Genomic DNA, 27,962 nt, shown 5'->3' with positions numbered 1-27,962 from the left:
GATTTCAGTAAGTGCTGCTTGCAGTTAGTATTATGGCTGCCTTGTGTGATCTAATGCATCAGACCAATTCCCTTGTCCTCTCCCTGCTTCCTGTCTGGTCTGTGTAGATGCATTTAACTTGCTGCTTATCACACAACCCTGAGTGTTCCCCGATGGCTTCACACCAGCTAGCAGTGCTGGGTACTTCCCCCCCAACCCTCCAGTGCTGCAACCTCTGGAAAGAATGTTCTTTAAAGGGTTTAGGCTTTCCCATTAATTGCAGGTTTGAAGAAGCACCATACAGGTGCCATCAGTTAGAAAAATGCTAAAAATACTCCTTTCAGTTTCATCTAACCAAAATGATTTCAGAAACTCCAGTTCAGATCTACTTTGCTGGGTCACTTAGTTTCAAGCCTGCCATTTGAGCATATTGAGTAAACTGTGTGCATATTTAGAACTGTGAATGCCATTTTAGGGAGTCGTTTCAGGGAGCAGCTTCGTGCTTTGGAAACTTCAATTGTCAAAAGTGTGGCCTGCCAATCAGAACTGGTAGAAAGCATGACAAACCTCGTTTATGTGACAACTATTTAGCTGATGTAGGGAACTTGAGTGCTCAAAGATTCTAGTTCACATGAAGAAAAGCCACTCCTGATTTTCCACACACTTCGCTTTAAGGCCTTGCTCACATTTATCTCCTGGCTCAACAGCAGAGCTACCCCAGCCCTCCTCTTTTCTCTCTCTCTCTCCACCCCCCTCTGTAGTATTGTTTTCAGTTGGGAACTTCAAACATTGCTCTGGGACATATCAGAAGCATGTTGCCCTGGCTCCTTATAAAAACCGTGGGGTGGGCGGAGAGAGAGAGAACCTGTTGGTGCATATTGTGGTTCTGAAAGTCAGTCTCCAAAGAAAATGTCAATGGACACAAGTATTTGCACTGTCCTATTTATGAGGGAAATCCATTCTTTCAGCCAAGTGTGGATGTGTCATTGTGCTCCACAAAGTGGCTCTAGGGCAGCAGAACTGTAAAAAGGTTGGCAGGATCTCAATTGAGTTTACATACCTTGTAACTTTCATGATGTAAACATGCAGGGCATAATTCTTTTATCTTTGTAATTTATAGGTGGCGCAGTTATGGACTGTTAAAACTTAATAGTTTTAAATAAATACCCTTAGTGTGTGCAGAGAGCAGCAGCCCAGTCAGAGCACAGTCTAACTAAGGGTGAGGGAATACAGAAAAATGTACATCTTGTGTAGATAGCAGAAGCTGCAGAATTTCATGGAGAGTAGTGCAAGGTTTTTTGGATAAGAAATGATTGCTTAAGAGACATTTTCATAGTGGGAAGGGTATGAGGTATAAAACATTGTCCTTATCAGTATTGTATGTGGAATAAATATTTGGCTTTGGTCAGATTTGGATTTTTTATTTTTTTTAAAGAAACTAGATGCTTTTCTCTAGGAAGACTTGTGTGTGTGGATTTTTAAGGTTTAAGTAGTGCAAAAAGCACGGTTACAGAATATTTGGGAAATGCTCCTCCATTTATAACCACTGAATTTCTTACATTTCTGTGCTTCTCTTCCTCCTAAAGGAGCTCAGAACTGCAAATAATGAGCAGCAAAACAATATATACACACAAACAAACCTAGGAAGTGAAAATCTGAACAAGGTTAGAAAATTCGGAAGGTCCCTTTTCTCCTAGAATTAAATATTTTAGGTTGTAGATTTTTTTAAACGCTCATTACTTTCTGGAGGCATATATCATGTGCCATGTTTCATCTTGTAAGTTCTTGAAAGATGTTGGAATTCAATAATATCATTGTCCTGTAAGAGAAACTATTTTTAGTGTGAAGTAGCTAGGTGAATTTTCTGACATGAAGTACTATCTACCTTTCTACAAAAAACAAAACCTGCATCCCACACATCATGTGGGGGACTTCTGGAATAGGTTTTTCCATGTACATTCCATAAAATAAATAGCATTGCAAATGTTAGGCTTTGGGTTGACAGTTTGTTTAAAACCGTAACCTTCCTTGAACATTTGCCTTTGTTAGAAATCAGTGTTCAACTTGCAGTGACTTGAATACCTACCCCAAATGCTCCTGTCCCTTGGATGTTTAGCATGCCTGGAAACCAGGCAGCATTTAATATGGAGGCTGGCGTGATCTGCGTTGATGGAGATACTGTAGGTCATCTCCTTCTTATCTTCTGAACTGTATTAATGGAAGATAATCCACTGCTGTCCTTCCTGCAGCCTATGACAGACCTGGACACAAAGATCCAAGAAAAAGCCATGAAGGTGGACATGGACATCTGCCGACGAATCGATATCACAGCCAAACTGTGTGATGTAGCGCAGCAGCGCAACTCTGAAGACGTTTCCAAGATATTCCAGGTGATTAGGCTCCGTCCTGTCCTGTGGAGAACATGGCTGTGCTAGAGAGAGATGGAGCTGTGTTTTGGATTTGGAGTTGCTGTTCAGGATTCCCACTGTAAATCATGGGGCCTGCTGACAAGCCTCTGTAGAGAACATCCCAGTTTCATGTGCTCTGTTCCCTTGTTGGGAATAATCTTAACTGAAGCAGGGAGTTTTGTTCTTGCATCAACAAAGGTCTGCACAGGTGTCACCAGGCCTTGGGTCTCACACAGCAACATTAAGACCTCAGTGTCTTTAGAAGTCTTCAGATAAATCATAAGAGCAAGCCTGTGTCTCCTGGTCCTTTTGAGACACCACAAAAATGCATTACGATGCCCAATTGGTTTTTATGTTCCTTATAAAATAAAAATCAGATTTTTTTTCTGACCCTGGGAGAACTCTAGGAGAAAACAAACAGTTAGCTGTCATGAAGGAGAACATTGCAAGTGTATAGGCAGCTATGAAAACCTCCATCCACAAGTAGGTTTTGGTGCAGTCCAGGGAGTAGGAGACAGGCCATCACCACAGGGCACCCTGCCCCTCCTCTTAGTATTTATGCCCCTGATTATTCTGCTATCCATTATTAAATCCCAAGAAGCACACTGTCCCATACAACCTTAAACCAATAAAACAAAATTCATAAAACCATCCCAGAGTCGTACTAAGGAATCAGTTCACTCATATATGCTTACCGATTACAACTCTGTTTGTTAGCTGTGATCCACTTTTGTTTATGGTGGATGGATATTTGAAATGGAATTTCTTTGTGTTTCCAAACTCCTTCCTCCAATTTCATTCTGTTTTCCTGTCAAAACTGGTGCCTGACTAGCTCTGCTTCTAGGTGGAAAATGGTGCAGGACTCGGGGTTCTTCTTCCTGGCTGTATGGCACAGCTGAGTCCCCCCCCCCCCCCTTGTCACTGTTAGCTGAGGCCAGGCAGGGGACCGCCAAGGGGTGCCTGTTGCTCTCCAGCTTGTCACCTTGAGCATCTCCAACCGCTTGTGCGTCATCCTCCTAGCCTTCGCATGGCCGACTGTAGCCCAAATGGCTGTGCCACTGAGGCATGGCCCATTGAAGCGCTAGCAGCTTGCTTTTTTGCCGTGTGCTGTCTCAATTTGCTTCCCTGTGCTGTGTGTTCTGCCACCTGTAACACTTGTGATTTAAGGAATCTGTGTCAGCTGTCACTTGCTCACTCAAACCATTGGAAGTGGGATGGGGGTGGCTGATGGCTCACAATCTTTCCCCCCACCTCATACCTCTCCTTTATCTCTGCCCCTTCTTGGCGCAGCAGCTCACCTGAACCTTCTAGTCACTGCCCTTCTCTCCAATTCAGGTGGCTTCCAAGAAGAAAGAGCGGAAACTCGTGTCGGATGATGACCTCTCTGAGCAGGATCCAGACAATGCCCGATTTTCGGATGATGAAGTCAGTTGTTCTCTGAACATCACGGATGAAATGAAGAGGATGTTTAATCAGCTGTGAGTATTTCAGAGGCCGGGGAATGTCTTGGCATCCTTTTGGCTGTGGCCCTTGGAAGGGGGGAGATGACACCAAAATATGGCTTCGAGGTAGTTTCTGTTCTTCACTGAGGCAAGTAGGATTTTGTAGCTTTTAATCATGCAAATCAGAGAACTCACATAGATCTGCTTGTTTTGCATAATTCTGCTTCTGCTGGAAGAACATAAGAGTAACCTTGCTAGAGCAGACCAAGTGCCCATCTATTCCAGCATCCTGCTTCTCTTGTTGGCTAGCCAGGTGCCTCTGGGAAAATCCACAAGCAATACTCAAAGCCAGGAATCCTTGGCCAATTTGTCCCCCAGGAACTGGTAACTAGAGGGCCACTGCTTCCAGAACCTGGAGGTTCCAGATAGCTGCCCTAGCTAATAACTATTGCTAGACCTATCCTCCATGAATATGTCTATTTAAAGCACAGATGGGGAACCAAGTGCTTTCCAGATGTTGGACTCCAGCTCTCATCAGCCCCAGTCATAGAAAGATGGAGTGGTAGTTCAACCACATCTGGAGGGCATCAGGTTCCCTAGCTCTGTTCTAAATACAGCTAAGATAGAGTCTTCATATCACAGGGATACCACAGGGCACTCAAGCCTATCCGCTGGAAATATTAGCTTTTCACTCCCTGCCACCTCTTGAGATCTTGGTGGTAATTGCCTACACACTTCCAGTTGTATGCTTTGCAGTCATCATGGCCAGAAACAACTTGGTTTTCAAAAAGAAAATGAAAAGGGTGGGGATCTATATGCAGAATTTCAGATACCTGAAAATACAGGTATCTGTAATTCTGCATGTAGATCCCCTGAGCAAGACTTGCTGACAAGAGGGCCTGAAGCCTTTTGCTGTAAGTGCAACCCTAATGCAGGGGCATCACAACACACACTTTGGGACAGCCTACATTTCACTGCATGCCCTGCTGTCTAAGCAACCCTTCTTATCCAGTGGGAGGGAAACTTGCTGAAAATGAGCTAGGCAGGATTGGCTAGCTTATACATACCGTTACTGGAATCCATCATGACTTCACCCAGCAGTCCTCTTCTTAAATGCCAATAAAAGATAAGAGTCTTCGTCACTCAGAAATTATGTCCCCAAGTGAAACTCTTGCTTAGTAATCATAATGCTGGTCTTTATGACTGTTTTTATAGAGCCAATGCTTTTAAACACTTTGCCTCTTTCAAGAAGCGGAATTTCCAGGCCATTGTGCATATGCACTCTCCCTCAGAAGGATCTGCAGTTAGCAGCTCTTATTCATGCCATGCGCCTTACGTAGGAGCCCCACCCCTGTGGCATGTTTTCGGGACATGGGATTTGTTCCAGCTCTTATTTTGAATGGCATGTGCCAACATCACCTTTTGCTGCGTACCTTTACTCTTAAAATGCTACATGCTTGGACTACGGCAGTGATTGAGTACAACCCCAGTGTCTGCAAGCCCACCCAGGAATCCTGCAGTTTATTTTGAATGTGGCTTACTGAGGGCTGATTCTTTGGGGCACTCTGCAAGTAATGTTTTGGGTTTAAACACTGTGGACAGGGTTGACAGTTCTGACTATACACTTAATAGGCCAGTCCATTGCATTGTTGGAAGTGAAAAGAAATCCCTTCTAAAACCCCTAAGGAACAACAACTGCGTTAGTGCTGTGTCTTTTTGTAAGAGGGTTCAAATTATTCAGATTATACAAATAGCCATGGTTGCAAAATAAATGCAGCTGAAGGAAAGCAGTAGTTTTAAACTGGGAGGCTTGGCCGATTTTAGAAGCTGGCATGTGCTCCCACGCTGCCTCTTCCAGTCCACTGCCAAGTTTTGAATTCATTCGTCATAAGATGAAGTGTTGACCTCGACTTCCTGCTTTCTATATGCTCTGCTGGGAAGGAAATGAACTCAGGAGACAAAAATGTCTGCCATTGTGGAGCTCAGCAGAGTAGCCGCAAGATTCCTGGAGGATGGGATCAAGCAGTCCCCTCTCAGGCAATTCTTTAAAAGAAGCTAGTGTAAAATCTTTTCAAAGTTTCATCCTGTTAGTTTTTAGCTGAAAATTCAGGCATCACTGCCTTGTGACCTTGACTAGATGTAACTTCTCAAGCCTGATTGTGTTCCTTTGGCTAGCCCAAATTGGTCCCATAAAAGGCATCAGTTTTGATGTGATGTGTTCCCTGGAACTGCCTTAGTAATGTTTGCTTACTTAATGATCAGAGCTGTTGCATTACTTCATTTGTACGGCATTTAACTGCTTACAGGTCTGTAGTCTAAAGGTCCTTGCAAAGCACCTGCTTTACCTGCAGAAGTCACTACATTCACTTCTTGGCATCCCCAGGTAGAACTGGGAAAAGAGTCTTGCTTGGTATGGTGTAGAACTCCTGCTACCCATCTATTCAGACAATACTGATCTAAGTGGATCAACAGTCAGACTGTATATAAAACCGCTTCCAATTTAGACATCAGAGCTAAATGAGCTGGGACTCCTCATTCGCTGTGCACCTCCCACATGCAGCTCTGTCCCCTGGAGATTTCAAAATTGGGTCAGAGAATCTGGGGAGGGGGCAGGATTAGTGATGAAACCATCAGGGGCCCCCAGTTTCTAGTAATGCTTGTTGTACATCAGGGGTTGGCAAACTAAGGTTCGCGGGCTGGATCAGGCCCAATTGCCTTCAGGATCCGGCCCGCGGACTGTCCGTGGATCGGTGTGGGGATTCCGTTTGTTCGGGCTGTGCCATTTTCCCCCCTACGCCATTCCATTCCCCCCCCCCCCACACACTGCAGCGCCGCCTCCTCCCTCCCTCCTCCTGGCTTCTTCTCGCCCTGCCTAGAGGAGGAAGGGGGCTGGGCTGAGCTGGCTGAGCACCATTTTAAGCAGCCCCTCTCCGGTGCCAGCCCTTTTGCGCCACTCATCTTCCCTCCGCTACCGCCGCCCTGGTCTCCTGTGGGCCAGAGAGCGGAGCAGACGAGCTCACTCTGCCTACCCATGAGAAGCAGCAGCGGCCAGGGAAGGTAAGCACAGCGGCTGTGGGTGGAGGTGGAGGTGGGGAGTGAGGAGGAGGACTACTTGCCCCCCCCCCCAGTGCCACTTCTCCAGTCTTCCACAAGGTCTGAGGGACAGTGGACCGGCCTGCGGCTAAAATTTTTTGCCGACCCCTGTTGTACGGCATATGAAACTAAAGCAGCACAGAGCAATGATCATAGGTGGTTAGTGAAACTGCCCATCCTTTCACTGCTTTAAAGCATGACTTTTTAATTACATGTGTACGTCTTGGGCATTTTGTATCTTTTGTTAGTGATAGGCAGAAATCCTTTTAATTCGGACACTAGAACCTTTGTGTAAAGCTCTGGACTGTTGTTTTGATGTGCAGCACCACCTGGAGGGGAACAGCTGAACTGTCACACTAAGATTAGCTTGGAATTTCAAGTCTGTCTATCCTGCAGCAGAATAAAAGGCAGATGTGGAGCCTCTTTTCAGCAGAGGGCGAGATAGCCACATCAAAATCCTATGCCTTTATGTGTGTGTTCTAGCGCTAATACCGTCTCCTAAGCTTGTTTTGAAGAAGGATTACAAGGATTTTTAATGAAAATATATGTATATATATTTCCCTGTCAGGCGTGAAACCTTCGATTTTGATGATGACTGTGACAGTTTGACGTGGGAGGAGAATGAGGATACTTTGCTCCTCTGGGAAGACTTCACCAACTGTAACCCATCAATCGAGCTCCAGGGAGAGGTGAGTTTTGGATCTGGGCTCTTCGTGGGATGGCTCTCTAGCTTCTTCAGAAGTAAAGTTGTGACTGATTTCTGGAAGGGTTTTAAAAAGTAATGATTTTTTTATTATCAACAACATAAATCCAAATTTTCAAAAGCCTCCATTGTGTTAGAATTTGGCACATCCTCTCTGCTGGAGAATAAAAATGGCTACTTTTGCAAAGATGGGTTTACTTGCTGCTGTATAATTGACAGGCGATTGTTTTTGATCTGCACCTGAAGTTGTGTTGTTGAGGCTCCTTTGGTTGTGCAGGAAAAAACCAACATGGAGTTTAAAGCTTTGTCATGGTGTTGGCTACATTTTTATATTTTCTCCACCCGCCTTCAGCTCCCCACCATCTCAACACACATGTATTTCTTATGGTACAACTTAATTGTTCCTTATGGTGTATTTTGTCTAATATTAGCATACATATGTTTTTTATACATTAAAATTTTTGTATCCCACCTTTTTATTAAAGTATCTTAGTGGCACACAATTTTAAAACAATCTATTTTTTTAATTGTTGGCAATATAAAACTGTTGCAGAAGAGAAGAAAATTAAAATGCTAAAGGGGGGGGGGAACTATTCCAAGCCCAGGGGTTTCAATGTAGTTTCTCTCTAAAAGACAGGCAGTGAGATGGTTGGAGTGTTTCATGGTCTTTAGCACTGCAGTAAAAAACCCCCAAAACATTAGACATATGTAATACTCTGATTAGACGCATTGAAATCAGTATACTTAAGTTAGTTTTGAATCCTCCTCCATTGATTTTGGTCGGCCTGCTCTGAGTATGACAATCAGAATTCTCTTACTGTTTTTATATGACTCTATTATGGTTTATAGCCAACATTATTTTTTTATTACTCATATTTTCCCCCCTGCATTTATATCCCACCTTTTTCTCCAAGGAGGTCAAAGGGACATACATGATTCTCCCCCCTTCTCATTTAATCCCCACAGCAACACTGTGAGATAGCTTAGGCTGAGAGGCGCAGTGACTAGACCAAGGTGAGACCCAGCGAGATTCATGAGCAAGTGGGAATATGAGCCCTGGTCTCCCAGGTCCCAGTCCAGAGCTTTCCAAACTTTTTATGTTGGTGACACACTTTTTAGACATGCATTATTTCATGACACAGTATACAGCTTTACTAGCAAACCAGAGGTTAAGCTAACCCTTTTCCAGCCCCGGCAGGAGCGTGGGGAGCATTCACTAACACTCCTACACATTGCAGAAGACACACTAACGTGTCACAACACACAGTTTGGAAAGCTCTGTCTTAGTCTAACACTCTACTGCACCACACAGGCCTATTATATTGTATTTTTATGTTGTGAACCTGCCCTGAGGTCTGCGGACGAGGGGCAGTATACAAATTTAATTAATTAATTAATACTCATTATATTGGGCCTACTCAGAGCAGACCCTTGGAAATTAATGGAACCTAGGTTTGTCATGGCTACCAAGTTAAATGGGTCTAGCATGGGCTACAACTCCAGAAACTAGTGTGGTTTTCTGCTGGGGATTCTTAAGTTTTGTGCTGTGTTTCTGGAATCACATGGCGGTTCTTTTTCATGTGGAGCCTCCTGTTGCCGCATGATCCGATGGCTTGAACCTTCCATCACATGGTCTTCTGCAGGCAGTGGCTGTTTATAAATGATGTTTGTGACTGGTTGCCAGGCACTGAAGGTCTCGTTAAATGATAATGGTGGTGTTTGTAAAAAAGAAAATGGGGAGGAGGGGAAGCAACTCTTAACTTATCTCCCTTCAACTATAGTAACATGGGGCTATGAGATCATATAGGACTCAAGAGCACTGGTTGTGAATTTGAGAATCTTTATTTTTACTATGTTAAATTATCCTTTTATCAACAACTTACAAGTGGTTGACAACTTCTGGAACATAGCATAAATTTCTTAAACTGATAGGCACTTGGTGATTCTGTAGAAATTGATTTTGATTTGTCCCATATTGGAGAAATAAAGCTGAAGTCACTTAAACATTGGAGCAAAGTGAGAAGGGACTTCATAGGAAGCTGGCCAAGCTTTGGTATTAAAAATGTAGGCTTGTTGTATATCCGATAATATTTTAACAATTTTTTTTAAGCCAACAACAGAGAGATTGAAACACAGGAAACACAGCAGCACAGGAAGTTAGTCACAAAGGAAGCAGGCTAGGCACAGTTAACAAAGTCTTACTAGTTTTTAATGAATGGGACTTTGATTTAGCTGACATATTTCAGAAACACTGAGCTAAAATGAGAGGACGGGAATGATGGAATGGCCTAGACATCTTTCTCCAAGGACATCAAGTCAACTGGTTTGCAAATTCTCTTTTTAGGATGCCTGGTTCAGAAGAGCCTTGAGCTGCTTATTACATTGGTGCTTGCTGAACTGTTTGGGTAGAGCAACAGAATCCTGTCCCTGTTGCCCAATAAAGTCTGTAGAGAAAGGTTTCTGTGTCTAATGGGTGTGTAATAATAATAATATTATTATCCCCAGCCACTCTGGGCGGCTTCCAAAAAAATATTAAAATACTGTAATACATCAAACATTAAAAGCTTCCCTAAGCAGGGCTGCCTTCAGCTGTCTTCTAAAAGTCTGGTAGTAGTTGTTCTCTTTGACATCTGGTGGGAGGGCATTCCACAGGGATGGTGCCAATACTGAGAAGGCCCTCTGCCTGGTTCCCTGTAACTTGGCTTCTTGCAGTGAGGGAACCGCCAGAAGGCCCTCAGAGCTGGACCTCAGTGTCCGGGTAGAACGATGGGGGTGGAGACGCTCCTTCAGATATACTGGACCGAGGCCATTTAGGGCTTTAAAGGTCAGCACCAACACTTTGAATTGTGCTTGGAAACGTACTCGGAGACGTACTGCTCAGAAACCTTTCTGATGTCCCTTTCTGATGATGCATTTGAGCCTTGAGTGCCTTGACACTGGGAGAGCTCTGACCTTTCATGGTCAAATTCTCAGTGTACCTCCATTCCTCCCTTTCTCAGTAACATGATAGAGGGTGGTGATGGTGGGAGGTAGGAAGCTTTGTCTCCTTGGCTAGAAAGGCACTGCAGCAGCCACATCTCCTCAGCAATCCACTTTATACTGACTGCCAGGAGCTCATGTTAAGTTGTTCCTTACCATTTTGTGAACTGTGGTGGTGTGCACTGCAAAACGGTGAGATTACACCAAAGTGCTACAGTTGCAAAATGTGGCATACGTTTGTGAAGGCGCCTTTCTAGTGAGCTGCAACTGCCAGGGCGATAAAGCAGTTTTAGTGATGGGCTGGAATTAAGTGACAGATTATTTGCATATAACCATGTGCCTCTGCGTTAGAAGTATAGCTATCAGTGGAGTATTACAGAGTTCAGGCCTAGCATGCTGCAGCTCTAAAGGTTTTAAGAGGCTTAAATCCCTTCTAACTGAAAATTACACAACGAAAGGGTAGATTTGCCTTGTAGATCGAGATCGGGAATAAAAGGCTAATTGACTCAGGGAGCTGAGCACAGAGTGCTGCAACTCCCTCTCTCCAGGCCTCTAGCTCCCCAGACGGAGCCAGAACTGAACCATTTTTCTGCACTGCAGGCTTCTGTCTGTAAAGCTCTACTAGGCTGAATTCTGTCAAGTGGACATTATCTTAGAACAGATGATCTTGAATGTTACCATAATACACTAAATGCATGGAGAAGGTCCTAGGTTCAATCTGGAGCATCTCCAGGTAGGGCCTGGGAGAGATCCTGGCCTGAAATCTTGGAGAGCCACTGCAAGTCATTGTAGACAATACTGAGCTGGATAGGATCTACAGTATTGCCTGGCTCTTTGGCTGGTTCTGGGTGACAGAATTCCTTGCTCACCTTTTCCTGGTTTTCTTTATTTTATAGCAAGAGGAGAACTTGGGCAACCTGATCCATGAAACAGAATCTTTCTTCAAAACGAGGGACAAAGAATACCAAGAAACGATAGGACAGATTGAGGTAAGGAACGAGGAGCCTAAGAATTGTTAGTCTGCGTGCCCTGGTTGTGTTTAATTAAGGGCAGCAAATGATTAAATCTGATGTGCAGCCACAGGCTGGTCATGGATCAAAATGGTCAGGCTTTTGCCTTATTGCTGAGGGGTAACCTTCGAGGCAGTTACCTTCTCCATCTCTTTTTGCTAATGAGGGCTATGTGTGGTTGAATTGGACATGAGAAGAGAAACAAGGTGGGCAAAGTTTTCTGGGGTGGGCAGAATGACAGAAGGTAATAGGAAATAAAGGTTCTAGTTACAGTTAGGTAGCCGTGTTGGTCTGCCGTAGTCAAAACAAAATAAAAAAAATTCCTTCCAGTGGCACCTTAGAGACCAACTAAGTTAGTTATTGGTATGAGCTTTTGTGTGCAAACTTCAGATAGGCAAATCAGGGAAGAGTTGGGTGCAACTTGAGAGGGCTTGTGTATGTTGTTGGTGAAGGGATACTTCTTTGCCTTGAATCTTTTGGAATTTATGTATATCATAAGCTCAGACCTTTGTCAAGAAAAATGAGGAGGTAGCTTATAAATAGCGATGCTCACTTCTGTTAGCAGCCTTTAGGCCAGCAGGTGGTAATAGACATTCCATCAAAATGTGCAGGAGGGCAGGGAGGGCACAAGGTGGTTCTCATGCTTTGCTTGACTTGGCCCTCTCCTTCTGTGCAGCTTGAGCTTGCCACGGCCAAGAGTGACATGAATCGCCACCTCCACGAGTACATGGAAATGTGCAGCATGAAACGGGGCCTGGATGTGCAAATGGAGACTTGCCGGCGGCTCATTAAAGGCTCTGCTGAAAGGTAACACGGAATCCACACCTGAGAACTTTTATTTGCCCAAGTGGGATGGTGATGGAGAGCTTTCGTTCAGAGGTATTGGGAGGGACTCAGTAATCTGAAGACTAACTGTTCTGAGGTGTCTGGTTTCGCTGAAAGTACCAAACACAGCAGGCCCCAAGATATAACTGTTTACCTTGAAAATCCAGTTTAACAGCAATACTGTTTAAGAGCGGCAAATACTTTATGGCATCCAGTGGTCCAGAGCACTAGGGTGCTGTCTTCTCCGATTGTCATCTCACTTTTTGCAATGTCTGCGAAGGGTTTTACATGTCACTATAAAACTGTTGATGCCTGAAATGCAGCAAACATCTTGCCCTTTGCATTCTGGGGAGCCAGTACTTCCCTACTTTACATCCATGCAACTTGAACATGCTTTTGCCGCTGTTTAACATGGAAAGACGCCTTATTTAAGAGGATGGACCTAACCACACTCTTCCTCTCTCTCCCCTTTTGTCAGCAGAAATTCCCCGTCTCCCAGTTCGGTAGCCAGCAGCGACTCAGGAAACACGGATGAAATTCAGGATGAGTTTGACAGAGAAGCAGACGTTGAGCCCATGGTCAGCTGATAAATAACCAGAACGTTCTGGCACAAGGAGAGAAGAAAAAGAAAACCCAGAAAAAGAAGAGATTTCACAAATGCAGAGAGATCAGAGACTTCAAGGCCCCTAGCCTTGGGGGTGCCAAGGACTTGATCTAGTATTTTTTCCCACCCCATCCAAGGATTTGGTGCTGTAAAAAACATTTACTGTTCTACAAATGACAGATGTGGAGTTCTGTAAGAAAAAGTATGTGTATATGGTATTTTAATTGTGCCTTTGCCCCAAGCTGAGCCACTTTGAGCTCCACTGGAATATCATAGTGCTTTTTATATAAAAATGATGATTCTAAATAAGCTTCTGGTAGCAGAAGAATGAATTGCTATGGAAGTTTAGCACTGGACTGAAGTGCTGGGCAAATTGGCAGAGCAGGCCCCGTGGCAACTAAGTAGCAAATATCACACCATTGAGCAGCAATGAGGACAAGTGTCTTACGTGAACAGGATTGAAAGTGTCCTCCCCTCCCAATCTTAGCCCTTTAATGACACCTGCTCTTGGCTCATGCAGTTAGAAGGGATGTGAATTGTGGCTTGAGAGAATCCTTTCAGAGACCTGCACAACACCTTTTCTGCTGAGGTCCAGAACTCTATTAGAAGCTTGGTGGCAAGGCAAGAATAGCAAAAGTCTGATGGGGTGGGAATAACACTGTTTTTTAATTACTATGCAAAAACAAGCAAGCAAAGCGTTCGCCTTATTTGTATGGAATGTTAGGTCACTGCTGGGCTTCTCTGTCTCCTGTTGGGAAGGAAGCTGAGCATTCACTTTGCACACCTTTACTTGTTTGTGGAGCTTGTTTTGGCCAAGGGAGCTTCCTACTGCTGCATCTGCTCCCAGTGATCCTTTGGTTCCAAACTTTTCTCCCTTCCCTTCCTCTTTTCTTCACCCTCCCCCTTCATTTGTACTTTAGCCATCAAATGATTTCCTCTCAAAAAGTTACTGTTGAGGAAGGACTGCATTTTTGTGCTGCTCTCGGAAGCTTGGAGCGTGATAGCTTTCCACACCATCCTCAGAATCAGTGTTAACTAAATTATAGGGTGAGCGGCATTACCTTTCCCAAGACCCCTCAGCAAAGAACACAGCTTTAGATGTCTTGAAGCATGTTAGGTCCTGCACCTGTACAGTGGTACCTCGGGTTAAGTACTTAATTTGTTCTGGAGGTCCGTTCTTAACCTGAAACTGTTCTTAACCTGAAGCACCACTTTAGCTAATGGGGCCTCCTGCTGCCGCCGTGCCGCAGCAGCACGATTTCTGTTCTCATCCTGAAGCAAAGTTCTTAACCCGAGGTACTATTTCTGGGTTAGCGGAGTCTGTAACCTGAAGCATATGTAACCTGAGGTACCACTGTACACTGAAAATAAGTATTACAAGATGTGGATTAAAAAAAACAAAAAACAAGAGTACAGTATTGTATTGTCTGGCACTAAGGTATAACTGTCACGTGCTTTGCTTTTCTGAAAAGCAAGTGAGACTAGCCCCCCCACTCCATCCTTTGGTGGCTTAAACACAAACATCTGATGTTTATTTGCCAGATAGTCAGCTGGTGTTGGTGCCATGAACCAGCATCTTGGTCCAGATCACTTGCTGTTATCCAGAACAAAAGAGTAGCTCTTTGCCAACATGTTATCATTTTATGCTGCCCAGATTTGGAGGTACAATCACACTTCTGGCAAAGCTTCTATGTGTGGGTGGGTGTCAGATATTTATCTCTCCTGCAAAACGCTTCTTAATGACACAAAATGCCTAGAAGAAGAAACCTCTCCCCTCATGCCTACAGATTGTATCCGGTCTATTTTAGGTTTGTGAAATTTTAAAGTAAAGTAAAGTTAAATTTAAAGTGTCACCAGCAAAGGTGACACAGGCCGGGAGCCAAAGCTCATGTGCAGGCACTGGGAGGGTTGGCATGGTTGCTATTTCCTCCCTTCTGGCAGCATCTTATCTCATCGAATGCCACCTGGAAAGATGTGACCTTTTGGGGTACCTTTTTGGAGGAAGGATATGAGGAGTTTCCGATAAATCCTTATGCACAAACCTCACATGGCCCTTAAACTTAAACCAATTTAATTAATGGTTCTGAGTGTCATAGTTAATTTAATTTCTCTCACTCTTTCACAATGTGTTTCTGATCTGCTCTGTATGTACAACAGCATTTCCTTCAGCAATGTCAGGGGGGAAATGGTTAGCTATTTTAACAACATTAATTTAGATGAAGAATTTCAAAAAGGAGCAGTACAGACCTGAATCATGTCACATATGCACCATTTTTTTAAAGTAGCTAATTCTAATAGATCTCATAATTTAGACATCACTGTTATATTTCCATTTTCCATCCCAGTCTTGATCATCTTCATCTTCCTCAATGGGAGATGTTTCATGCTGAGGGAGTGCCTCTATGTCACTCTGGAGAGAATAAGTGCGGAAAAGATCTGATATGGGCTCATCAATGTAAGTTTTGCTCCGTGCACTTTTGATTGAGGTAGTTTCTCTGTTCCCATTGGACTGCATGCTCCTCCTATCTGAATGAGGACTCCTCCCTGAGTGTTGACTCCTATCCTTTTCCTCATTTAGAGTTACTTCAGCCAACACTTCCTCAGGCAGGATAATACTAGGTTCTACTGGCACCGTCTCTTCCAAGAGTTCTGGCTCCACTGCATAGAGTACTGCGTCGTGTAAGGTTGGAAAGAACCGTGCTTTAGTAACACACTGGTCAAAAAAGTTTTTACTTTAAAAAAAAGTAAAGTAAAGTAAAATTTAAAGTAAAAGCTGTTGTGTGGCTGATGGGCTCCTTCCACCACTGTCTTCGGAGTGCTTTCTTGTCCCATTGGCTGCTGCTTTGGGTTGCTGAAGGTGATGGCTGGTGCCTAGGCAGATGAACACGTAACACGTCTGTCCTGTGAAGGAGACACTTCTGGGTGGGGAAGTATTTGGCTTCAGAAGGGGAGCTTTACTATATTCCCATCCATGCAAAAAAAAGGGGGGAGTGGGAGATGCAATATAAAAAGGGACACTTTGTGTTCGTCCTGATTTGCTGCTTTGAAACTCAAGTTTGCTGCTTCTGGTTAGTAGCTTTATGCCCCATTGCTTGTTGTTGTTGTTGTTTAGTCGTTTAGTCATGTCCGACTCTTCGTGACCCCATGGACCAGAGCACGCCAGGCACTTCTGTCCTCCACTGCCTCCCGCAGTTTGATCAAACTCATGCTGGTAGCTTCAAGAACACCATCCAACCATCTCATTCTCTGTCGTCCCCTTCTCCTTGTGCCCTCCATCTTTCCCAACATCAGGGTCTTTTCCAGGGACTCTTCTCTTCTCACGAGGTGGCCAAAGTATTGGAGCCTCAGCTTCACGATCTGTCCTTCCAGTGAGCGCTCAGGGCTGATTTGCTTCAGAATGGAGAGGTTTGATCTTCTTGCAGTCCATGGGGCTCTCAAGAGTCTCCTCCAGCACCATAATTCAAAAGCATCAATTCTTCGGCGATCAGCCTTCTTTATGGTCCAGCTCTCACTTCCATACATCACTACTGGGAAAACCATGGCTTTTACTATACGGACCTTTGTTGGCAAGGTGATGTCTCTGCTTTTTAAGATGTTGTCTAGGTTTGCCATCGCCTTTCTCCCAAGGAGCAGGCGTCTTTTAATTTCGTGACTGCTGTCACCATCTGCACTGATCATGGAGCCCAAGAAGGTAAAATCTCTCACTGCCTCCATTTCTTCCCCTTCTATTTGCCAGGAGGTGATGGAACCAGTGGCCATGATCTTCGTTTTTTTGATGTTGAGCTTCAGACCATATTTTGCGCTCTCTTCTTTCACCCTCATTAAAAGGTTCTTTAATTCCTCTTCACTTTCTGCCATCAAGGTTAGCCATCAAGCCCCATTGCTTAGCGACCCTTAAAAAGCTTGTTTTTGCAACTTTTGGTCAAGCGCTTCATCGCTTTCTCTCTCTGCTTTGGAAAAGGAATCTCATTCCTAAGCCCTTATTCTTTTCACCCCATTTCTATCCAAAGCTGTACCCTTTTCTGACTGTGAGTTTTGCAGCTTTTTTTTGGGGGGGGGGTGTGGAGGGGAGACCAGCAGCCCTGTCCTTTCCAAAGGGTTGGGCATTGGCACTTTCATAAATAGCATCTCAGGGTCCCGAAGCCAGCATTGAATGTTGGCTCTTTCGCTCTGCAGTTTCTCCAGACACTGGGAGACCCGTCTACCCAATCTGGCAGCTCCTGAGTGCAGGTTGTATGTGTACCTGCAAAACTTCAGTTGCCCAGAAATTGTAGGATTTACTATTTCTGAAACTGAGAATTTGAGCGGTTTTTACTTAAGGCCATCCAACTTCATTGCTGCTAATCTTCTTTGGGGGGAGGGGTGTGTTTTAAACTTTAAGAGCATGTGTCAATGTGTTTGCTTTTAATGGCTGGCATGCTCAAGGTAGAGTGTAGTGGGTAGGCATGGGCAGGGGGAACTGGTTCTTGTATGGTTGTATAAGTGGGTAGGGGGATGAGGTTTCAGTGGTCAACACAGAGGGCATCAACAAAATGGTTCATTTTGTAATGACTAGGTGGGTACTCAAGTAAGCAATTATTATTTGTATGTGTTAGAGGTAGGTGGGGATTACCTGTGTAAGAATAATGGTAGAACAGAATAGTAGTGGTTAAGGTGGTGGTTGGTATCTTTTTTATCATATGCAACCTGAATTTAAAAATTTCTCTTCACATTTTGAATATGAGGTTTTATTATATCTGAGGGAGCATCAGGGTGAGTTCGTGAATGGATCAGTCCCTTAACAGTACAGTTTCCTTCGTATTGCATTTCTTTCAGTCAATGCTGCTGGCTTTAGTAGACAGTGGCACCTCTAGATTTGCATTTAGTCTTGTCCGTCCGTAGCAACCAGATTTAAAGCTTGTCAGGAAAAAAAATGTGAAAATGCTGGACGTGAATTGTGATGACTTCGTTTCTCCCACCCCCCTTCTGTAAAGCTGTAAATACTTTATTTTCTATTCTTGAGGCAGTGTCATATTGACACTTTTTAAAAAAATGAATTACAATTGGGTGGGAGTGGGGGTGGGAATCTTATTTTCTTGTGGGTTTTTAAGGGATTTTTTAAGCCGGCTAATTTCCTTTACTTGTTAGTGAGAGGATGAAGATCTGTCAAGATTCCTAAGCAAACTGGGTTTGTAAAAAAAAAAAAAAAAAAAGAATAGGCGAATTCAATAGACGGGCCTTGTGCCTGCTTTATGGATGCATGTTGTTGTTGTTGTTGTTTTAGAAAAAATTGTCCAAAGAACAATAATGTTGAATTATTCCCAGTGTTTTATTACTACATCTTGGCTCAGGCAGTGAACAAGTACGCAAAGCTGCTTTGAAGATGAATGCCAAGGACAAAAAGGAAAACCACCCCCTAATGAAATTCACTTGGCTTAAATGTGTACTCTTCAAAGGGGATGGCTGTATTTTTAAAGGTGTTAAGTTCAGACATCATAACTGTTGTTTGGCAGCATTTGGGGGAAGCCATGTAACAAACTGCAATAGCTGAAAAACACGCTCACCACCCTTCAGTCAGGACTCTCCAAGGTTTTTGCCTCTCACTAGAGGGAAAACAGAGAGCAAACCTCCTGTCAGTCGCTCCACATGCATTATTCAAGAAACAAACCCTTCTAGATTTCCCCATGTGGGAACTGAAATGGAGGTAAGGATGTGGCATTATTATTATTATTATTATTATTATTATTATTATTATTATTATTATTATTCAATCTGAATTATTTGTGTGCATGTGTGTACACAAACACACACATACACAAAGAAATGGGTCAAAATCAGTTTTCTGCATAACACGAAGTAACGCTCAAATCTCAAGAGGGCTTATCTAATGTTAGTTCTGCATGAAGATAATGGGACATGAACTGTTGATTTCAGTGGGTCTACTCTGAGTAAAGCTGATTTGGCTCCAACCCAAAGGATTCCTGTACTCAACACCATTCCTGGCTAGCTCCCATACTCAAAATGTATCAGAGGGGGAAGGATGGTTGTAGCAAATTAGAATCTGAATGATGGGAACCTGTGCGGTGGGTGGGTGGCTGCTTATCCTCTCACCACTTCATTTTTGAGTTGGCCCAGGACAATGGTGCTCACAAAAAGAATTCAGTGTTTTAGGAAGGTTGTACCTGACTTAGCACTTTGCTACCTATTGCAGCTTGGCTTGGCGGTCAAAAACAGCAAAGTTCAATGTCCCAAATTTTCACTGTATCAAAAATATAACTAGCTGATTTGCCCAGCCAGTACTCTGGATGGAAGATTAATAATAGCAAAGATGTTGTCTGCCTTTGTTTCCAACAATATCTGCAGCAACAAGCAGATAGTTTCTGGAAGGTGCTTCCACCTGCAAAAATGATTGTATGGATTTCCCTCCAGAGCCCTAGGCATGCTCCTGGTGTATGCAGGAGTCTCTCTGCCTTGCATTGGCTCCTCCATCCCTTCAAACACATTGAGCATAAATTGATGAGAGAGCCATTCTAGCCTTGCAACATTCATGTCATGTGTCAGTGCCAGAGTTTCCACAACAGATTACTTGATTGTTGTGTCTCTCTCGGAAGCAGACTGGAAGAGGATGCAGGTTTCAAAACACAGTCATGCTGCTGCAGACTGTTTGCCTGCCTCTATAAAACTTGCTGCTCCAGATGGTCAATAGCACAAACTCAACTTTTCCCTCCTGGTAGGTTTTCAGACCAGTTTTCCAGATAATTTACAGAGGTGAACTTGAAAGCTTCTGTCTGCCAAGCTCTGTGCCTCCATCCTTTGCTGACTCTGACTCTTTGTGAGAGATGTAGAAAAGGAAGGGCCTTGATCCATCTTGGCAGGAGAGCCAAAACAAGACCACTTTTTAAGCAGCCTGCTTTGAAAATGGCAATTCTCAGCATTTGTGTCTGGTTTGGAGATTTCAGCCATCCTTTGTTATATAGCCTCTCCTGTTCTGAAAAAGTGGAGACACAAAAGTTTTGGTTGGTGTTTTTGCTATTTTCAAAGAGCTTATTAGCATTTCACACCCTTCATAGCTCCAACAGGCTTGTAGGTAACCTGTCATGTGTATAATTAGTTGCAGATAAAAAGCTGTACCAAAGCAGAGGCCTTATTTTTTTCCACCTTAGGCCCCTAAATGACTGACATAGGGGATGTGTTGTGAGAAGGCAGGCGGACTACTGAAATCTTCTGTGAGCTGGTAACTTTTTTGTGAATGTATCTTGCAGAGCTGCTTTTAGAAATCCACAAACTGCACTTTATTAGGCAAGGTAAGTTCTAAAATAGAGGCCCTGTTGTTCTTGCCAGGTGGTGTCATAGGAATTGCATGGTGCAAAATAGCTGCTCGGCTGGCTGTCTTGCAGAAACTTGGGTACAAGGGCTTGGGTGTTGTCTGCTGTTGGTTGGCTTGTTGGTTTTTTGTTTGCAACTGATGGCTGATGTTCCTCCATCAAAGGGACCACAAGGCCCCTCTGTCCCCTTGCAAATTCTGAATTTGCACTGTTGCCTAAAAAATAATAATGCAGCAGAGAAGTTTGTGAGCAGTAATGTGGGCATAGATTGTTTTATGACTTTCGCTATAAGGAATGTATAAGCTATAAGAAATTTATAACGTCCTCCAAATGCTGGTATCCTGTGGTTTTTTTAATTATTTTTTTTAAGGTGGCTCTATTTTGGGGCCAAAAGGGTAATTGGATTAACCCCGCTGCCGCCGCCTTTCTCTTTATGACTGAAGTTGCTGAAGTATTTCCTTTCCAACCGCAAAAAAACCTGACTACTTAACGAGTGTGGGATGGGGAAAGAAACTGTTTACTGTGTTGTACATATTGTGCTTTATATTCTGTATATTAGCATTTTAAGGGAGTGGGGATAACCAGATGTAATGTATTTGTGCTCTAATTGGGAGAAAGGTCCAAGGGTTAACCATTTCTTAAGCTTACTCCAGAAGCATATGCCTCCCACCCCCCATCAAAGTGGGATTTCCCTGTTCCTCATCTGTAGCACAGCCTCACATGAGCCTGTGTTTTATTGATGGTTCAGAAACTTTCATTTTGGATAGGGCACCCAGAAATTGTGTGAGCAATCCTGGCACTTCCATGCTCCAAGTGGATTGCTGCCATGCATTCATGAGTGCCAAAAAGCTCCCACCTTACACATCCAATCTGATGTCCCAAAGCACTGTGGGGACTTTTCCTCTTTTGGAAAAGGAAGCACACCCACGAATCCCATCCATCTCTGCTTGAACTGCCCTGTGCTGCTGGTCCTGCTTCTAGGAGAGGAGCTCTGAAACATGGTTCATCCTTCAGTTCTCAAGTTCTTTCTAGCAAATGTTTTGGTTTTGAATAATCTCCTCCCCTTCCCTTCCCTTCCCTTTCTTTCACATACCAAACGGGCTTCTCTGTGAATCAGGGATGTACCTGAAGCTTGTTGGTGGGGAAAACGGGTTCTGGTAATTCTTTGTTTAAAAGGAAAAAAAAACCCTTACAATAAACGCCAAACTTCCTGGTTATTGAAAGTTTCGTGTGTGTCTATCTTTTTCTGCAGGGCTGGGCAGCACAGCAATGGTGGGCGGAACCAGTAGCAGAATGGGTGGGGCAGTGGGGGTGACTGCCCCCTTTTGTTACATTTCATCCAGGCAGAAATCAGGTTTGCATGTCCCTCTCATACACACACCCTCCTTTTTCCAGGCAAAAGCTCTCAGGTAAAAAGGTAAAGGGACCCCAACCATTAGGTCCAGTCGTGACTGACTCTGGGGTTGCGGCGCTCATCTCGCTTTATTAGCCGAGGGAGCCAGCGTACAGCTTCTGGGTCATGTGGCCAGCATGACTAAGCTGCTTCTGGGGAACCAGAGCAGCGCATGGAATCATAGAATCATAGAGTTGGAAGAGACCACAAGGGCCATCGAGTCCAACCCCCTGCCAAGCAGGAAACACCATCAGAGCACTCCTGACATATGGTTGTCAAGCCTCTGCTTAAAGATCTCCAAAGAAGGAGACTCCACCACACTCCTTGGCAGCAAATTCCACTGTCGAACAGCTCTTACTGTCAGGAAGTTCTTCCTAATGTTTAGGTGGAATCTTCTTTCTTGTAGTTTGGATCCATTGCTCTGTGTCCACTTCTCTGGAGCAGCAGAAAACAACCTTTCTCCCTCCTCTATGTGACATCCTTTTATATATTTGAACATGGCTATCATATCAACCCTTAACCTCCTCTTCTCCAGGCTAAACATGCCCAGCTCCCTTAGCCGTTCCTCATAAGGCATCGTTTCCAGGCCTTTGACCATTTTGGTTGCCTTCCTCTGGACACGTTCCAGTTTGTCAGTGTCCTTCTTGAACTGTGGTGCCCAGAACTGGACACAGTACTCCAGGTGAGGTCTGACCAGAGCAGAATACAGTGGCACTATTACTTCCCTTGATCTAGAAAACACCGTTTACCTTCCTGCCAGAGCGGTACCTATTTATCTACTTGCACTTTGACGTGCTTTCGAACTGCTAGGTTGGCAGGAACAGGGACCAAGCAACGGGAGCTCACCCTGTCACAAGGATTTGAACCACCGACCTTCTGATCTGCAAGTCCTAGGCTCTGTGGTTAAACCCACAGCGCCACCCGCGTCCAAAAGCTCTCAAGGAAGTGGCTATAGAGAAGGGTTGGAGTTGGGGGATGGTTTGGCTTGAGGCTTGGATCTCATTCAGCTCCTGGACCTGAGGTTCCCCACCCTTAATTTAGTCCAGTGAAGACTGAGCATGCTCAGTGGTCACAGACCACTGAGTGCCTGTCTGGGGAGTAGGGATCAGAAAGTTGGGGGATGGAATGGAGTGTCCTGGAAGAGCGTAAGACTGGCAAGAACCTGGAATGGAGTGTTCCACGCTGCAAATAGTAGCAAGCCCATGTTGCTGCTACAGAACAAGGCTGTAGTTAATCCTCTGTGTCACACAACCTGGTGCCTTGTAAGTGTTTTGGACTAATTCTCCCATCAGCCTCAGCCAGTGCTGATGGGAATTACAGTTCAAAGCACCTGGAGGGCACCAGGTTGGTAGTGACTGATCTGCACCAACTCTTTCCAACTTAGGTGAAGCCTGTGAAGACATGCCCCTTATGAGCTCAGGATCCTGCAAAACTGGACAATTCTCCCTCAAGCCTCTTGTAAGGTAAAAAGGTAAAGGACCCCTGGATGGTTAAGTCCAGTCAAAGGAGACTAAGGGGTTGTGGTACTCATCTCACTTTCAGGCCGAGGGAGCTGGCGTTTGTCCACAGACAGGTTTCCCGGTCACGAAACACCATGATGGAAGCCAGAGCACATGGAAACGACATTTACCTTCCTGCTGCAGCGGTACCTATTTATCTACTTGCACTAGTGTGCTTTCAAACTGCTAGATTGGCAGAAGCTGGGACAGAGGAACGGGAGCTCACCTTGTTGCACAGATTTGAACTGCGACCTTCCGATCAGCAAGCCCAAGAGGCCACAGTGCCACCTGCGTCAAGCCTCTTGTATTCAGTCACTGTGGCATTAGGCTTTTTTCTTTTGTTTAAGTGAAACTTGCATATAACTTTCTCCTGGTACTTCCAGCAGGCCCATTGATCATGTGGTGTTCTGTTACCCCTGTTTTCTACTTATAGCCTTAGAATGCTAATAATAGCTCACTTCAAGGTAATGCTGATAATGGTCTGTCTGGATAGATCTGTGTGCCGAGAGAACCTTTCCTTGTTGCTCAGCCTCCACTACTTCATTTAAAACAGAATTAGTTTTTTAAAAAAACAACACATTTCTTGAAAATATTATTTCATTTATTACCTGCCCTTTGCCAACAGGTCCCCAGGGTGGGCTAGAACAACCTTAAAATTCAGCATTAAAGGTAAAGGGACCCCTGACCGTTAGGTCCAGTCGCGGATGACTCTGGGGTTACGCGCTCATATCTCTTAATTGGCCGAGGGAGCCAGTGTACAACTTCCGGATCATGTGGCCAGCATGACTAAGTCGCTTCTGGCTAACCAAAGCAGCGCACGGAAATGCCATTTTCCTTCCTGCTGCAGCGGTACCCATTTATCTACTTACACTTGATGTGCTTTCAAACTGCAAGGTTGGCAGGAGCAGGGACCGAGCAATGGGAGCTCACCCCGTCGGGGAATTTGAACCACCGACCTTCTGATCGGCAAGCCCTAGGCTCTGTGGTTTAGACCACAGTGCCACCCACATCCCTAATTCAGCATTAACAATGGTTAAAACAAATAACGGGCTGCATTCCGAAAACACATCTCATGTGTCAAAAGGCCAAGGCAAAGAAGTGTGTCTTCAGAGTACAACAAAAGCTGCAAAATGAAAGTACCTGATGGACCTCTGTGGGGTGGGAGTTCCACAATTCAGAAGGTGCCACTGAGAATGCCCTCTCCTGGGCTGGCCACCCCCCTGAGCTTCTGAGGGCAGAGGAACTACCAAGAGAGGCCCCCTCTGCTGATTTCAGCACACAGAAGGCTCTGTAGAGAAGGAGATGGCCATTTAGGTGTTTGGAATTTTTAACATTCTTTTGTTCTGGGCTCCTTGCCTTCTTGCAAGCGAGGGGGGCGGGGGACACTGTTGCAAGAGGCCAATAAAGATCAACAGCTTTCCTTGCTTCCTCCATTTGTATCTCTGACTGATAGCAGACCTCAGGGGACCCGAAGTCCCTTGATGGGGAGTTGGCCTGCAAAAGCCAACCCCAGTTTTCTTGCAAGAGGCACGCTGCCACCAATGGCAGAGATGGTAGAACATGGCCATCACCACTAGCAGCCCTGCTTGTGATTCGCAGCGACTAATATTTCAAGGCCCCTGGCACCTTTCTTAACAGGAGGTAGAACCTGCCCATGACGACTCAAGAGCTCTTGACCCAACTGCACTGTAGTTGCTGGAGATCACAGGAGGAGAGAGGGCTCTTGGGCTCAGATCCTGCTCTCAGACTTCCCTTTGGGCATCTATCTGGTTGGCCACAGTGAGAACAGGATGCTGGATTGGATGGGCCTTTGCCCTGATCCCAGTGGCGTAGCGTGGGGGGTGCAGGGGGGGCCAGCCGCACCGGGCGCAACATCTGGGGGGGGCGCGCTTGCACTCGCAGCTCTCTGCCCCTACCTGGCTCACTCACTCACTCTCACTGCAGTGCTGGCTGTGCGAATCCGATCCGAGCCGCTGGGTCGCCGCCCACTGTGGAGAGGGTGGGTTCCAGGCGTGCGGTGCAGAGAGAGAGCGAGGGACTATCTGGGGGAGGGACAGTGCAGCGGCCGCCCAGCGCAGCGCTGAGCGCGGGAGAGAACCACACCAGACCAGCCCAGGCAGCAGCAAGAAGAAGCTGGCAGCGGTGGCAGGTTAGGGGGCGCAAATTACTTGCCTTGCCCCGGGTCAGGGGGCGCAAGTTACTTGCCTTGCCCCGGGTGCTGACAACCCACGTTACGCTGCTGCCTGATCCAGCAGGGCTCTTTTTATGTTCTCCACCAATACCTGGCAGATATCCCACAGAGAAAGCTCTTCCCTCTATCAGTGGTTCTCAACCCCAGATGTTTTTGGCCTACAACTCCCATGATCCCTAGCTCACAGGACCAGTGGTCAGGGATGATGGGAGTTGTAGGCCAAAAACATCTGAGGACTCAAGGTTGAGAAAGGCTGCATGGGTAGTGAAATAAAAAATTTAAGGTCTTATATCTATAATAAATGTTCATAAATGTACCAACCAAGCGCATACATGGATGTGTGGACCACATGTCTGGAGCAGCACAGGAGGACCACCCTGAAACCATTTTCAAATGTTTTCTCTGCAAGGAGGGAGGAGGTGGTGCAGCCTCCCCATTGTCTTTTTGTTCACAAATCCTGTCTTAAGAGTATGTTTGTGTATGAATAGGGTGAGCCTATGTCCTGGCTCAGGAACTAAGTATTTGTCATTACAAAAGACTGGCCAGGCTCCCCAGAGTATCCAATCAAGTAAGCATTAATAGATAACCTGCCAAACAGGAGGTAAACAACGCACTCAGATTTCTGCTGTAGACCACCCTTTCTGTGATGTAGGTATGATGTTTCTGGGGGTGGTCTTGGACTCCAAGGGGGACAATTTAAAATGTCTATATAAGGGCGGACACACCTTTGTTTTGGGTCCTCCTCCTTCTCCGGCGTGTGAAGAGGGCAGCCTGTTGCAACAGTTCAATAAAGATCAGGCTTACTAGCTGCTTTGCTTCTCAATATTCTCTGGTTGGCCTCTGTTATTTTCTCCGACCTATGAAGAACCTGCAAAGGACTCTATAAGGGCTCTTGTGTCCCCCATAAGGGAATAAGGGCAGATTTACGTTTAATACAGTAGGCAAACTAAGGACCGGGGGCCGGATCCGGGCCAATCGTCTTCTAAATCTGGCCTGTGGACAGTCCAGGAATCTGTGTGTTTTTACATGAGTAGAATGTGCCCTTTTATTAAAAATGCATCTCTGAGTTATTTGTGGGCCATAGGAATTCGTTCATCCCCCCAAAAAATATAGTCCACCCCCCACAAGGTCTGAGGGCCGGTGGACCGGCCCCCTGCTGAAAAGTTTTGCTGACCCCTGCTCTAGATGCATCTTCATAGCACGGACAGCTGCACCAGTTGCATTTCTGCCTGTGGTCCAGCTGCCGCAGACTAAGGGAAAATGCTTGCCTGGGTCTGGGGCCGATATCCAACCCTTTGTGAATGCATTGGAAATGCTGCAGGATTCCTTAGTTTGCCCCCCACAATTCCACACCCGCTTTCATAGCTGATTCCCTCTTTAAGAGAGCTTTGCTGCGTTTCCCCTTTTCCTCTCTCATTTAAAGGTTGCAACTTGAAGCCGGCGTCTGATTGGTCGGAAATCTGCGGTGCCGCCTTCTGGTTGGTTCCCGCGGCTCCCTCCCCGTTTTCCGAAGAGCATTGGGTTAGCCTACTTTGCCTTTCTTTGGGGGGGGCAAAGGAAGAATCTAAATATAGATAGTTTCAGCTAGGGATATTTGGGGCTGAACTCTGCTGAGAAAATACATATAACAATAAATGCTTTCGGAGCTATGTTCTGTAGCAATGCGTAATGGGTTGTAATTCTCGGGGGGGGGTGTAGATATCCCCCCGCATTGCTAAGAGAATGGTCCATTCCAAATTAAGGAACAGGGAGGGGTTACCCCTTTCCATGCGTGCTTTGCTCCCAGTTTGGGATTCCTTTTTGCAAAGCCTCTAAAGAGAGAAAGATATACAGTGTATATACGTAGGATGCTGCTTCCTCTGTTACAGAGAACGCTACCCAGGGTGGGGTGAGTTTGGATTACTGGGGGCGAAGGGGAGACTATTTGGGGAGGGGGGCAAATCTTCTCTTTCCTGTCTTGAATCCCAATTTTCCAAGTGTGGGGCAGTCAGGCTGAAACCACCCCATGTGCTCCTGTATATAATAATAATAATAATAATAATAATAATAATAATAATAATAATGGTAGTAGTAGTTTATTATTTATACCCCGCCCATCTGGCTGAGTTTCCCCAGCCACCCTGGGCGGCTTTCAACAGAATATTAAAATACAATAACCTATTAAACATTAAAAGCTTCCCTAAACAGGGCTGCCTTCAGATGTCTTCTAGAAGTCTGGTAGTTGTTTTTCTCTTTGACATCTGGTGGGAGGGCGTTCCACAGGGCGGGTGCCACTACCGAGAAGGCCCTCTGCCTGGTTTCATGTAACTTGGCTTCTCACAGTGAGGGAACTGCCAGAAGGCCCTCGGCGCTGGACCTCAGTGTCCAGGCAGAACGATGGAGGTGGAGATGCTCCTTCAGGTATACTGGACTGAGGCCATTTAGGGCTTTAAAGGTCAGCACCAACACTTTGAATTGTGCTCGGAAACGTACTGGGAGCCAGTGTAGGTCTTTCAAGACTGGTGTTATATGGTCTCAGCGGCTGCTCCCAGT

The 27,962-nt window shown here is 45.1% G+C and overlaps 2 protein-coding genes and 1 long non-coding RNA gene across 4 annotated transcripts in view; all 3 read left to right on the top strand.

The window, feature by feature from the left end:
• The window catches only part of IFFO2 (intermediate filament family orphan 2), a 46,869-nt gene extending 33,516 nt beyond the window's left edge, over nt 1-13,353 (top strand). The window contains exons 4-9 of one of the 2 annotated variants that reach the window (XM_081203104.1): nt 2,229-2,369; nt 3,723-3,865; nt 7,491-7,611; nt 11,501-11,593; nt 12,291-12,421; nt 12,921-13,353. In XM_081203104.1, coding sequence (XP_081059230.1) covers nt 2,229-2,369; nt 3,723-3,865; nt 7,491-7,611; nt 11,501-11,593; nt 12,291-12,421; nt 12,921-13,026 — 735 coding nt within the window. In that variant the 3' untranslated portion in view covers nt 13,027-13,353. Of the gene's footprint in view, nt 1-2,228; nt 2,370-3,722; nt 3,866-7,490; nt 7,612-11,500; nt 11,594-12,290; nt 12,422-12,917 lie in introns of both variants that reach the window. The other variant, XM_081203103.1, reaches the window with a different exon arrangement.
• Nucleotides 13,354-15,814: 2,461 nt separating this feature from the next.
• On the top strand, nt 15,815-21,570 carry LOC308592066. Its single transcript, XR_014010337.1, has 2 exons — nt 15,815-16,140; nt 16,932-21,570. It is a non-coding gene; the product is annotated as an uncharacterized lncRNA (long non-coding RNA).
• A 5,590-nt stretch (nt 21,571-27,160) lies between these two features.
• The window catches only part of ALDH4A1 (aldehyde dehydrogenase 4 family member A1), a 29,333-nt gene continuing 28,531 nt past the window's right edge, over nt 27,161-27,962 (top strand). Inside the window, exon 1 of the mRNA XM_081203101.1 lies at nt 27,161-27,318. Within this exon, the coding sequence (XP_081059227.1) occupies nt 27,278-27,318 (41 nt within the window). The 5' untranslated portion in view covers nt 27,161-27,277. The remainder of the gene's footprint in view (nt 27,319-27,962) is intronic.

This window comes from Podarcis bocagei (genome assembly GCF_964188305.1).
Source record: "Podarcis bocagei genome assembly, chromosome: 7".
NCBI classification, from domain to species: domain Eukaryota; kingdom Metazoa; phylum Chordata; class Lepidosauria; order Squamata; family Lacertidae; genus Podarcis; species Podarcis bocagei.
This window is presented reverse-complemented; position numbering and strand designations above follow the sequence as displayed.